A 13,775-nucleotide genomic window follows, 5' to 3' on the forward strand; every position below is an offset into this window, starting at 1 on the left:
CAATTTTCCAAAGTTGAGGCGTATCAGTTTCTATTGTATTTTGAGGTTTGAATGTTTTTGTTTTAGTGGGTGAATTTCTTCATCTTGTAAGATAAATGACCATCAAGTTTCTCAATATTAATAGTTTGTCGGTCTACCTCACTCTTGTTGGAGGCTGATCATATCATCACAGCCAATATTGTGCTGCCACCTTGTGGACAAAGTTTGAACTGTGTCTTCTAGTGGATTCTAACAGAGCACAGTGATTACTACCTCCATAAACAGTAAGTGAGTGACGATCTAGGCTAAAGATCCCACATTACGATGCTTTGACATTTGTGGATGTACTTGCAAAAAAGAAAAAGCTCTGTGGAAAAGTGAGTAATCAAGCAGGGCTAAGAAATAATTAAACCATTTATTGAGCATAGATATATATAGAGCAAAAACTAAAACTCAAGGGTGGAACAAAATGTTAATTTTATTGTTTATATTTCAGTCATTTCTCCATAAATCAGTCAGTCACTTAAGTTAACTACAGGGGGAAAAGAATAAATAAATACACATCAACAGCTTTTATGTCAGTAGTCACTATTTACATAATTTTCCTGATTTTCAAAAACATGTGTAAATAAAAAAACACACCATAGATCTGTGTAAAAGACAGTTTGAATTGAACAATGTATATTAGTTGCAACTTCAACAGCAACTTTTTTTTTTTAAATCAACAAAAACATTTAAAAATACATCATAATTTCTTCATCAGAAGCAGCTCTTTCACATCAGTTCTTTGATTCAAAATCACAAAATTTCTAATCTCCGTTTCCTGCTCTGGTCCCTGTGGACTATAATTCTTCACAGGAATATCACCTGACTTCTATTCCAGTATTAACTTGGGCCCAGGAGACTAAGCTGGATCTGTCACCATAGGACTCAAGTGTCATTAGATGTCTTCCTGGAAACCAAAGCTTCTTGTGTGCTTAAATGTGTGCTAAATGTATTTTGTTTCTGGCTGTAATGGGATGATGTGTCATAAATTACCTACAGAGTCAAATAAACTTTGTTTAGCCCAAATTAGCATGACTATAAAGATGAAGGGGGAGCACACTTGCTCCTTCTGACAGAATTGACAGAACAGATTCCCTGGACAGTGTAATGGAGACGTTGATCACCAACTAACACTAGCTGTACTGTATCCATACAAATGACAGATAATTTGATAGTTTCATATTCTGTGATTTTCTTCTCCGCCTCCTTTTGAAAATATTGAACCTATTTTCCCAACATTAAGCATTTTTATAATAACTGTTGGTAGTTTAATAAAGCATGAGTATTTATGTGATTAATCGATGGAATAATTGATAGAAGATGCGATTTCTTAATTAATCTATCACTTCAGTCTGGAGAGACCAGAGTCATTTAAATCAAATCACTGATGCACAGACATACATCGATTGTTTAATTCAAAAATAGTTTTGGAATTCAATTGAATTGCCTGTCAACTGAAATTAAGGAATAAAAGCTATACAAGTTATTTTTAGAATTTGTTATGATCTTGTCTTTTCACCAAATTAATAGAAAAGTATCGATAGTGGTAGCGATAAAGACTCGGATCGCTAAGCAGCCTCGAAAAAAGTATCAACATCAATAAAAATGAACAATCCCCTTCCCTACTTAAACCTGTCCACTTATTATCAGATCACTCAAGACACATGTTAATACCAGGTTTAAACAGGCTCTTAGTCCTGCTAGGTAGTAGTCCTGGTCTGTGTTGATATCAGAACAGATATTGTCTCGGTCTGGGTTAGTATCAAGCTCACTGGCTTAGTCTTTGTTCAAATTAGAGTCAGTCTTGGTTTCCTATCAAACACTGATGGCATCTGGCTCAGTCCCATCTTGGTCTATATCAGAATTGGGCTCAGTCTTGTCTTGTTTGGTATCAGTCTCTGCCTTATCTTTATCTGCAGTATTAATCTGTTTTGTCTTGGATGGCATCCTTCTCAGTGTTGTCCTGGTTTTTACTGGTGTCTGTTGTTCTAGTCTTGGTCTCTTGGTTTTAGTCTTGTTGTCGTGGCTGGCTTTATTCTTTGTTTGGCTTTGGTTACAGTGCTGGAAGTCAGTAGATGGACTGGAGGAGTTTCTCTCCTACTTTAGTCATGATTTTTCAGCTTTTTCACGATGTGTTCTTCCTCACTCTCCCATATGTACTTCTGACAAAAATGTTTATCCCAGTAACATTTGCCAGGGCACTGAGTACAGCGTCCATTTGATCCTATTGCCCAGCATTGTATTTTGTCATTGGGTATTCGACAAGAACTATGACAGATGAATTTACACTGCTGACAGGTGTTGAGGTAATTCCTAGTACCAGAAATAACTACTTCATTGGAGAGAATTGAGCTCTCGAACCTCACCCTTTCTTTGAGGACTTTCTTCTTCATTGTCACACTTTTGGTTTCTGTGACATTCAAAGCATTAAAGAACCTCTTCAGGCTTTTTGTTCCAATGTTCCAAAACATCTGATCAAAGCCTCCATCTTCCTCATCCTCACTCATGCTGTCTGCTGCTGATTTATTGTCTGCAAACAAAGCTGAATTATTGAATTTGAAGTGAACTGGCAGCCCGTCTTTTGTTTTTGGACATGGGACACCTGCAGCATTGATTGCCTCTAGAACTGGTGGACGCTGGCCGTCTGCGAATGTCACCAGAACCCTGATGTTTTCTGCCACATCTTTATCAAAGATTGAGAGAACTGAATCAATCTCATATTTCTGTGATGGTGTGAGTTGTGCTGAAGTAGCCTGAGCTACAAAACACACAGCATCAATTTCACTGACACCAAGCTCAGCAGAGAAGAGATCACGCAGCTGTTCTGTGATCTCTTTATCTCTCTCTATGCCTCTCGTATCTCCAAAACCTGGAGTGTCCACAATGGTCAGTGAGTACTCTATTTTAAACCCCTTCTCATGGTTGATTTTGTACACTGTGACTTCATTGGTCTGACCGTGAGCTTTTGATTTTGACTGATCCTCATCAACTAACTTAAAACGGTATGAATCCTCCCATTCAACATCTAGAATGTAATTTATCATCCCATTGATGAGAGTCGACTTTCCGGCTCCACATGGTCCAAGAACCATTATGGTGCGATTAGATTTAGTGGAGTTTTTTCCAAAACTGAAACGCCTGCACCCAGTGACATCGATTTGTACTTCTTCCAGGGGAATTTTATAAACAGGAAGAGGACCTGTCTGGGGTTTTTGCAGTGGGCTTTTTTCTTTAACAGCATCAGCAAGCCGTTTGATGCACTTTTGCTGTGTAATACAATGATTTGATTTCGAAGTGGACTTTAAACCTGTCCGAAGTCTGGATTGCATTATGGCAGAAGTAATTTTGTCACCAGTATTAACAACAACAACAACAACAATAATAATAATAATAATAATAATAATAATAATAAACAGTTGATATCAGATCTCTTGAGAGTTATTTTGGAGAAAGAAAATTGAGTCTTTGTGGTCACAGTTCATCTGTCTCGCTGGTGAGTGTTGCCTCTGTGGTTGTGAAGTGCTCTCTGGTCTGAATCTGCATATTGAAATATAAAATAATATATGTAATACAATTACAGCAACAGTGGACAAGTACCACTCTTGTTATGACTTCTCTGAAGGTCCAGTGTGTAACATTTAGGAGGATCTATTGTCAGAAATATTCATCGATATGTTTTCATTAGTGTATAATCACCTAAAAAAATAGGAATTGTTGATTTTTGTTAGCTTGGAATGAGCCGTTTTTATCCACAGACACTGCAGCCCACCTTACATGGAGGCAAACAAACCAAACAATGGATAGAGCCTCCATAGATTGTACTTAGTGCTCGAAAGGTGAGTAAAGCAAGGGACGTACACTCTCCAATTACACCACTAGATGCCACTAAATCTTTCACACTGGCCCTTTAACTCTGAAGATTTCAACACTATAATGGACATAAAATTCACCTGGCTGAATCATCAAATAATGAAACAAAGTTCATTCACAATACAACTTTTAGTTGACTTCTCTCAGAGAGCATCACAGTAATAAAAATCCTATTAAAGATCTTCAGATTACGTTTATGTGCAGCAAGCATCAAGGAGAGATTAAAGGTTGAGCTTTGTAGAAATCAAATTCTGTTATTTGAATCAGTTCCTTTTTGTAGTTTGAAACAGTTTAGCAGCTATTCTGCAGGAATTTGTTCCAACTAACCAGTCTAGTAAAATATTAAATTATTAATTAGAAAATAAAGTTGCTGAAGGTAAATTTCACAAATCTCTGTTGGCTGTTCTCGGCCCAGTCGTCTGCTTTGAGATGCTAAAGCTGTTGCAATTTCAAAATGTAACTCAGGATTTAAATCATAGTATCTAAAACTCCTAAAACAAAATGAGAACAGGAGTGCTTTTTAAAATATGGTTATGTTTATGATACAGTAATTGCACTTTAAAACCTAATTTGTCTTTATGATTGTTCAGGAAGGATCATAAATGTATTGAAAACATTGACCTATGAATTACTTACCTCGTGTCATCTGATAATACAGTGCAGAGGAACACGTCCCTGAGGGTTGAGTGTCAAAGTCTGGCTTTCCTTGACTGGTATAAAAAGGAAGAGCTGCATGAATATTTGATTATTTCATTTTAAGTTACTTCTTCATTAAATGTACCCAGTAATGAGTTAACATGACTTTGAATCAGAGCTGCTGTTAAAATTTACCAGCGAGCATCTTAATTTTTAAGATGGCAAAACTGACAAAAGTGTCTGAAATCAGAGATTTAACACTAGAAATTGTAAAATCTTCATTTCATTTTTGACTGTTTGTGCCATCCTAGAATTGAAAGCTTGGGGCTTAGCAACAGCAACTAAGAGGACATGGCTTAATCACTGTTTTGTTTTCACTTAAAAGATTACTTTGTCCTTGGGATCCTGAGAGCCTGACAGTGTGGAGGGTTGTATACTATCATTTAAACACAGTTGTCAGTCTTCCAAATATCTCCTTTTAGGACTATATAATAATATTAATATTTATTTTTACTTACAGTTGGTGTGTGGTGTGTTGGACAGTCAAGCTGCTGGTGATGGTCTTAAGGTGCAGCATAGAGAACTTCACTGTTAAGTACTTCAGCATATGGAAGCACTAATTATAAACAAACTACAGGAAAAATATTAAAAATACAAATAATATTGATTCTGAGTATCCAGTTAAAATGACATTTTCATATCATGTCCAAACAAGTTTGGACTACTAAAATGTTGTCAAAGCCACAATAAATACACCAAGATGATGCTTCTTTTCACTCTAGGATCAACTGTTTGGGACAAGATTTTAACAAATTGACCAGTAAAGTAAATTATTAAATATTTCTACAAAAACATACATTTGCACAAAAACTAAAATGAAATCATGAAATTATGTTTCTTCAGCATCACATAAACACTAACAACAGATAACAGCTCACTGCGTTCAGCAACTTACCACTCTGTTGGTCTCTGCCTTGAGTTTTGCTTCACTTTCCTCTGTAGCTTGTTTTATACAGTGTACACACAGTCACACCACACAATTGGTCTTACATAAGTAAATAAATATTAACTCATTTGGAAATGGATCAGCAATCAGTGAAGTAGATTATCTGATTTGAAGAGGTGCTAATGGCACACGCATAGCACATTAAAGCAGATTACATGTTGTTACTGCACTGAACGTCTGAACTTTGATTATATATTCCAATAAAATAATCTTTATCCTGAAAGATAAGTGGACGTTTTATGACCAAATAACTGACTTAACCATGCAAACCTGAAAGTGAAAGAAAAATCACTGCATTTTCAACACATATTGACAGCAGCCATAAAATGTCTATCAGAGCACATTTAAACCCCTGCAGAAGAACTGAGGTCAGCATAACAGTTCTACGTCAATATAAACACACATACATATAAACTATGGGGAGAATTTTGTTCCTTTATTATTCAATTAAATAGAATAGATTTGAAACCAAAAAAGAGATTTGAGAGCAAAAAAAGAGTAAGTGGCAATCAAACAATGTTTTTGAGATCGAAACAGAACAGGTTGCAATTGAAAACAAATATGAGAGAACATATTTCTTCAACTTCAATCAAAACTAATGTTTGTTAGTAAAAAACATATGACCATTTTGCTTATAAATCAGTCCTCTTTGCTTGCACGTTCTAAAGTTTTGCTTGCAAATTCAACTGCACTTGATGGGCGGGGCCTACGCTGGTGGACGAGAGAAGAGTTTCTATTGGTTGGTTTGACTGGCTACGTCTTCCTCATTACACCCACTTCTCCCTGTGCTGTGCTGCTTGGAGAAGCCTGTTGCTCTTGAAACGTTTCCCATAAGTAATGAATTGCACTATATATCGTTGGCTACAGCCTGCTGTACATTCACAACAACAACAACAACAACAACAACAACACCACAAGTAATGAATTATAATGCCCTGCTGCTGCTAGCACACTGATGAGCAGCAACATGGTTGTCTCTGCTGGTCACGGCCTGAGCAGAGTATCCTAATGAGTGAGTGAATTACAGGGAGGCGTATACAACGTAAGGCTGTGATTTAAACATTTAGTGTTGCATGGTACTGGCGGTGCCAAAACGTCACGGTTCCTACACAACAGTACTACCGTGGATTACTAAACTACCGCTGAACGCGGGGCCAGTTTCCACTGTGTAGCGGGCTGCCGCTACTCCTCCCGGCTCCCGTTCTCTACAGCTGTTCTAATGTCAACAAACACACGTGGCGAATAATTACAATCACAGGACATGTCTTTTGGTCTGATTATACAGATCAGTGGTGCTGAAATTTGTGTTTCTCTTCTATAGCCTACACATTGTACATCTCTGAGGTCAGAAGCATCATTCAGTGTCATTTAAGTCGGACCGTCTGACGCAGCTGCTCCTGTATAGACCCGTAATGCTGGCTGGTTAGAAATATGTGCGTGAATTTGTTAAATTATTCGCCACGTGTGTTTGTTGACATTAGAACAGCTGTAATTCACTCACTCATTAGGATACTCTGCTCAGGCCGTGACTAACACAGACAACCATGTTGCTGCTAATCAGTGTGCTAGCAGCAGCAGGGCATTATCATTCATTACTTGTGTTGTTGTTGTTGTTGTTGTTGTGAATGTACAGCAGGCTGTAGCCGACAATATATAGTGCAATTCATTACTTATAGGAAACGTTTCAAGAGCAACAGGCTTCTCCAAGCAGCACAGCACAGGGAGAAGTGGGTGTAATGCGGAAGACGTAGCCAGGTCAAACCAACCAATAGAAACTCTTCTCTCGTCCACCAGCGTAGGCCCCGCCCATCAAGTTTTGTTGAATTCGCAAGCAAAACTTTAGAACGTGCAAGCAAAGAGGACTGATTTATAAGCAAAATGGTCGTATGTTTTTACTTACAAACATTAGTTTTGATTGAAGTTGAAGAAATATGTTCTCTCATATTTTTTTTTCAATTGCAACCTGTTCTGTTTCCATCTCAATTTTTTTTTTCTGATTGTCACTTACTCTTTTTTGCTCTCAAATCTCTTTTTTGGTTTCAAATCTATTCTATAAGTTTAATTGTGATTTATTCTGTTGCTTACAAACATTATTGATGGCACCTTTCTGTAAGTAGAAGAGGTTAAGTGCAATAATTCATGTAATCAAACTAAATTCACCAAATGAGAGCTGAGATTCATCAGTTAACATTGTATTTTGAGTGTTTTAACGGGAGAATTTCTTCATTTATTTCTTCATTAGTGACTTTCCCCAGTGTGGGAAAGTCGATCTTATGTGGAGCCTGATCATATCACTGTAGCCTGTGTTGTGCTGCCACCCTGTGGATAAAGTCTGAACTGTGAAGAGTCTTGTGTATTTTAACAGTGCACAATGATTACAACCTCTGCAACCAGTGACATTGATGAAGAGGTCCCATCGTCCAATTAGGTTGTCTGACTCAATTAAACATTTCAATCAATAGAATACTGAAGTGAAAATTGAAAATGTAATAACAATATAATGCTTTGACAACTATCTGAATATTAATTTTCACTATAACACTATAATGACAGCTTTTACAACAATACATAACATAGATGGGGTGGGATACAACATAGAGCCTCACATTTGACCGTGGCCACACAGCTGTCTAAAACCACTCTAAGCAACAGGAAGAATACAGGTATGTGGACAGTTTGTCTGTGTGGATGTCTGACAGATTTTAAGGTGTGCATGATATAGCTTTTTAAATTACTGAAATTGGTAACTGGCATCTGTTACCAAACTGTTAATTACAGCAAAAAAATTCCGTATATTGGATTAACCGACCTCTCGCACACATATAAACACTGCACAAAAAGAGTTACAACTGTCCTAATTTATATTTTCCAGGTTCTCAAGCTACGGTAGCTACAAGGACTGTTGCTGTGGGACACACCACATCCCAGCTTCTACAGCTCTGTTCTTCAACTCCACCTCAGAGGAAAGCTGAACCACCTGGTGACCCACCAACAAAGCGTCCTCTGCTGGACTTTCCCTCTTTTCAGGGATCTGAAATCTGTTCGAGCTTTGCAGATCCTGATGATTCCAGCTACCTCCCCAGCATGTCTAAATTGGTTGACAGCACCAATGAACAGTAAGTTAAGTTGTTAGTAAGTCAAACAGCTTGTTATAGATCTTTGTTAATCTGACATTACAGGAACAATCAATTCCTCAACATTATTCGATTTTTCAAAATACTATTTGATACGAATATTCTGTCTGACTTTGCTATTTACATAAGACATTAGATATAACACACTTTGTGCCTGGGTTTCTCTCTCTCTCTCAACAGTAAGTAAGTAAGAAAAGCTTCATTTATATAGCACCTTTTTTTGAGAGAGAGATCCAAAGTGCTTTACTAACAACAAATAAACATATGGGTATAACCATACCCAATCAAACAAACATAGGGAGCATGTACATACAAACATAAGGAAGATAAAACAAGAGGGAAGGATAAAGTAAAAGAGAGACGACAGATGAGGAAACAAACAAGGAGATCTATAAAAAGGCTTGCCTGTAGAGATGGGTTTTGAGGAGCCGCTTAAACAGAGCACCAGCTAAGTCACCACAGGACATGGTGAAGTACTTTGTCTACAAATAAAAATACAGCCTGTACCTTAGTTCCATGTCGTAGAGGTGCTTCTTGACTGGTGCGAAGGACTTGCATTTCTCCCGGACAACTGCGCTGAAATCAGGATAATGAAAAAAAAGAATGTATTCCTGTTGAAGCTTATGTCTCCAACTTCTCTGGACTGCCGCATCACTTTGATCTTCTGTTGTTAACTTGTGAATTTAAGGATGATCGATCTCCCTGCTCATATTGTTGTTGTTATTGTATGTTTCAGAGGCCTAAATCCTAATACCTCTCTTTCTGCTATAATCTTAATTAATCATTGTATAGAATGGGCATTGTTTCTAACTGAAATTTGTTAGACTGTTTTGTGTGAACTTTTGCTCATGTGTTGTGTGTGTTTGCGTGCGTGCATGTGTGTGTGTTGTTCACAGCTCCTCACGACGTCGGAAGGTAAGTTTGATGTTGTCGTCTATTTCACTGACACCAAGATCAGCAGAGAAGAGCTTACGCAGCTGTTCTGTGATCTCTGTATCTCTCTCTATGCCTTTTGTGTCTCCAAAACCTGGAGTGTCCACAATGGTCAGTGAGTACTCTATTTTAAACCCCTCCTGGTGGTTGATTTTGTACACTGTGACTTCAGAGGTCTGACTGTGAGCTTGTGATTTTGACTGACCCTCGTGAACTAACTTAAACCAATATGGATCCTCCCATTTGACACCTAGAATGTAATTGATCATCCCATTGATGAGAGTTGACTTTCCGGCCCCAGTTGCTCCAAGAACCATTATGGTGTGATTACGTTTAGGGGAGTCTTTCCCAGAACTGAAAAATCTGCACCCAGCAACATTGATTTTTTGTTCTTTCAGAGGAATTTTATAAACAGGAAGACAACCTTTTTGGTCATCCAGCTTTGTGCTTTTTCCTTTTGTAAAATCAGCTAATCTTTTTTTTTTTAATCTTTTATTTATTTTTTATTTTATTTTTGTTTAGTAGTTGTTTAAGTTTTTACAATCAGTTACCTGGAGCAGCCCTCTGAATAGGTAGACTAGCTCTAATCAGAAAGCAAACATTTAATTTTGTGTAGAAAAAGTGTATATCCTCTGCACTTGAGGTTGATGTCCATGATGTCCACATGATTCAACATATGACCCTGCAGACTCTGCCAATCTTTGACTCCTTTTCTATCAATGTTTTGTTTTTATTGCAGAATGGAATCTTCTACCCCTGTCCATAAGACTCCAACTTATATTGTGTATGAGAACTGCCTAATGGAGCTGTTTCAGGTGTGCCCTGTGTGTCAGCGGGAATGTGACATGCAGAAAAGAAGATTGGGCACGTTTCTCTCTGTAGAACAACGGTGTCCGCATTGTGAGTTCTACAGAAAGTGGAACAGCCAGCCTCTTGTTGGGAGCACTCCTGCTGGAAACCTGCAGCTGTCCACTGCAGTGTACGCCACTGGTGCCTCTTTCTTTAAGCTTGAAAAGGTATTGTATTTACACTAAACTATGAATAAAGTAATGGAATATAGCATATGATGTAGCTAAATTTATATACACAATGTGTATTTCTGAGAAAGTGATTAACGTGTGGGTGCCTGTCCTGTCTGTTTCTTTCTCCCACAGATCTTCCGGGCAATGCAGTTGAAGATGTTTCATGTACATAGAGCCCGCGATTGTACACAGGTGGAAGACGGCACAGACTGCAATGTTGGAGCAGCTCAGTCAGCAGCAGAATGTCGTCCTCGGTGGTGACTTGAGAGCAGACTCACCGGGTATGTAATACTCTGTCATAATAATCTTTTTTATATATAAACAAATTTACTTGAAAATAAATAAAACGCACTGATAAATACTATGTAATGTATATATTAAAAATAATTACTTTCCTTTTGAAGGACATTGTGCCAAGTTTGGCAGCTACACAATGATGGACATGAGGAGCAACACTGTTATTGATTTACAGCTGGTTCAAGTGAGTGACAGACCATAAATAATCTCTGTTGTAATCTGTTACAGTGTAGCTCTTATCAGCTGAAATAATAAATGTTTATCTGCTTTCTTTAAATAATAGAGTAATGAGGTTGGTGGAAGCTGACACATGGAGAAAGAGGGCCTGAAGAGGAGCCTTGCTCTGTTGGAGGAACGGGGTGTTACTATAGATAGTATTGTGACGGACCGTCACCCCCAAATCCAGAAGTTCCTGAGGGAGGACAATATCACGCATTACTACGATGTGTGGCACATGAAAAAAGGTATTATTCCATGTCTTATTTGTCAACATGAGAGGGAAAAAAAAGTTTATTTATGGTAACTGTAGTTCCTTTATTGTTACACTGACAGTTATTGATGTGTTCCAGCCTATTGTTAATTCAATTTAGACTGTAAACTATATCATTTCTGCTATGTTAATTCAAAGTAATATGGTGGTTTACTATGTAATTAATATATGTGAAAGACTCTAAAGCCTTTTGTATTATTAGGACTGTCCAAGAAACTGTCGAAGATCTCACAGAACAAGGAGTGTGAGAAACTGAAGAAGTGGCTTCAGAGTATAAAAAACCACATCTACTGGACGGCTGCTTCCTCTACATCGGTGCCAGCAAAGTGGATGTCCATTCTGAACCACGTCCAGGACATCCACACCCACGAAGATCCTGTTTTCCCCCAGTGTTTGCATCCAACCCGCACTTCAAGGGACAAGAGCAAGTGGTTACTCTACTTAATGACATTATTAAACACTTTCGTCTTTTTCACAGGAACACCAGCCTTCTGCAGGCTGGAGAAAGTGCTGACCAACAAGAGGGTCCTCAAAGAGGAGTGGGATGAGTATCCAAAAGTACGAAAGATAAATTCCTGCACAATATCGAAATGCCAATACAACCATTTATTAGCAGCAAGTTGGTGTTGGACCTAGGTTTAAATGTTGCTAATAAATTATGTTATTGCAAGTTAGATTTTGTGCAGAAATGAATCTTTTCTAGTGTTTGATATGTAACATTTTAACAAATATCAAACTGCCTTACAAGAAAAGTAAGCAATGTAACAAAGGGGGAAATGGAATTGTTTTTGGAATATTTTTATTACAGTTACACAGAATTTATATGCAAAAAAAACTTACTGTTCTATTCCCCTCAGATGTAAACGCACATAGTCTGCTCTGTAGATATTTAGTTCCTTCTGCAGTGAGAATGCATTTAAACACACTGGTTCGAGGCCAGGGTGGTCTACCATGCAGGAAGGTGGGTTTTGAAGTCTTCTTATCACCTGTAAATTTGAAAGGGTAAGTGACGTTTGATGACAGATAATATGACTGAATAGTTACATTTTCATTCAACAAGCATCCATGTACTACCTGTGGTATCTCCCTGCAGCAGACATTCTCTGGCTCTGTAGGCATTGCTGTGCAATTCTCACAAGTACACCTAAACCAGAGGCAAAAAAAGGGAAAAGATATCAGTTATAGTTTTTTATTTGAATATATTGTTAGCAATAAAAACAGTTCAGCTTATGCAACGATGTGATGTTATTAATTGGAATTATTGCATCATGTTGAAACACAGTAAATACGGGTAAACAGGAATTACTATGGGGTATACGGCGGTGTTAGACAGTCGCCCCAACCCCCACTACATCCCTCGTTTCACACCTATGTTGTAAAATTAGCACACGCGTGAAAAGTGGCTACAGTGTGGCTGTGGATAGTACATTAACGTTTGATGTCGGACAGAATAATGATGTAATGTTATTACGGCGTAGCTGAGAATTAAAAAAACGAGTGCTATATTCCCGCTCGTAGCTGATATTGCGACCGTATTTACCCGACGTACAAACATACAAATTTTTAAGAAAAAAGTAAAATAAAGCTCATAACTCACCATTCAGAAACGTCTTGTTGCAGTCTACATTGAACAACTTCTTCGCTAGCTCCTTCTTGTTCAGGGTCTGACTCTGGTTCAAACATATAAGGTTGGACCGAAAAGTTTCTTCCAGCTGCCATGTTTCTCCCAGGGTTCACGTTCAACTGTTGTCATGGTAGCGTGAGCGTGCCAACGTCGGCACACCTACCAGAATAAGTGGGTGGATTGCCTGTGTCTCATTTGCATTTAAAGAGACAGGCACTCAAAACCCCACTGTGCTAACCTGAAAAGTGCAAGAAAAAGCTGCTGCATGGTCCACACTGATAACTAGAAAAACAAACTGTCTTTAAATACAGCAAGGTGTAGAGACAAGGACAGATAACCTGCACAGCAACACATGACTGAAGATCACAACTCCCAAATAATTTACATGCAAAACAAAACACAGTGCCTTTTGAGGAGGAATAGAGCAACCATTCTCTTGGCACAGTTTTAACAATTGCCAGTTTACTTTTAAACAAGGTTTTGTAAAAGTGCTGCTTTTTTATGTTTCTAAGGACTCCAATAGGAGAGATGTTGTTGGGGTTTTTTCAGTGTAGAAATTTTAATTTTTTATTTATTTTATTTTAAGTAGTTTTTGGGGCTTATATTGCCTTTATGATGGAGACAGCTGAAGATAGACAGGAAGGGGGGACAGAGAGAGGGGATGACAGGCAGCAAAGGGCCGCAGGTCGAATTCGAACTCTGGGCCGCTACAGCAGGGGTTCAGCCTCAGTACACGGGT

General features: G+C 38.1%; 1 protein-coding gene across 1 annotated transcript; it reads right to left on the reverse strand.

Moving 5' to 3' along the window:
• Nucleotides 1-375: 375 nt before the first annotated feature.
• LOC127351395 (uncharacterized) lies at nucleotides 376-13,251 on the reverse strand. Its single transcript, XM_051378884.1, has 6 exons — nucleotides 13,010-13,251; nucleotides 12,487-12,556; nucleotides 12,253-12,398; nucleotides 11,709-11,821; nucleotides 9,698-9,853; nucleotides 376-2,893 (listed from the first exon to the last, which is right to left on the reverse strand). Exons 1-6 carry the CDS (start codon nucleotides 13,129-13,131, stop codon nucleotides 2,127-2,129), a joined length of 1,374 nt encoding a protein of 457 aa, XP_051234844.1. The 5' UTR covers nucleotides 13,132-13,251; the 3' UTR covers nucleotides 376-2,126.
• Nucleotides 13,252-13,775: the final 524 nt, after the last annotated feature.

This window comes from Dicentrarchus labrax, unplaced genomic scaffold (assembly GCF_905237075.1).
Source record: "Dicentrarchus labrax unplaced genomic scaffold, dlabrax2021, whole genome shotgun sequence".
Taxonomy (NCBI): domain Eukaryota; kingdom Metazoa; phylum Chordata; class Actinopteri; family Moronidae; genus Dicentrarchus; species Dicentrarchus labrax.

Bases quoted from the DNA above. Each gene is read 5' to 3' on its own strand.
- LOC127351395 (XM_051378884.1), bottom strand. From the start codon at position 13,131: ATGGCAGCTGGAAGAAACTTTTCGGTCCAACCTTATATGTTTGAACCA. The intron at 12,399-12,486 runs GTAGTACATGGA...TCAAATTTACAG, and splicing joins GCTGCAGGGAGATACCACAG to GTGATAAGAAGACTTCAAAA. The intron at 9,854-11,708 runs GTCCAGTAGATG...ATTACATTCTAG, and splicing joins CCGATGTAGAGGAAGCAGCC to GTGTCAAATGGGAGGATCCA.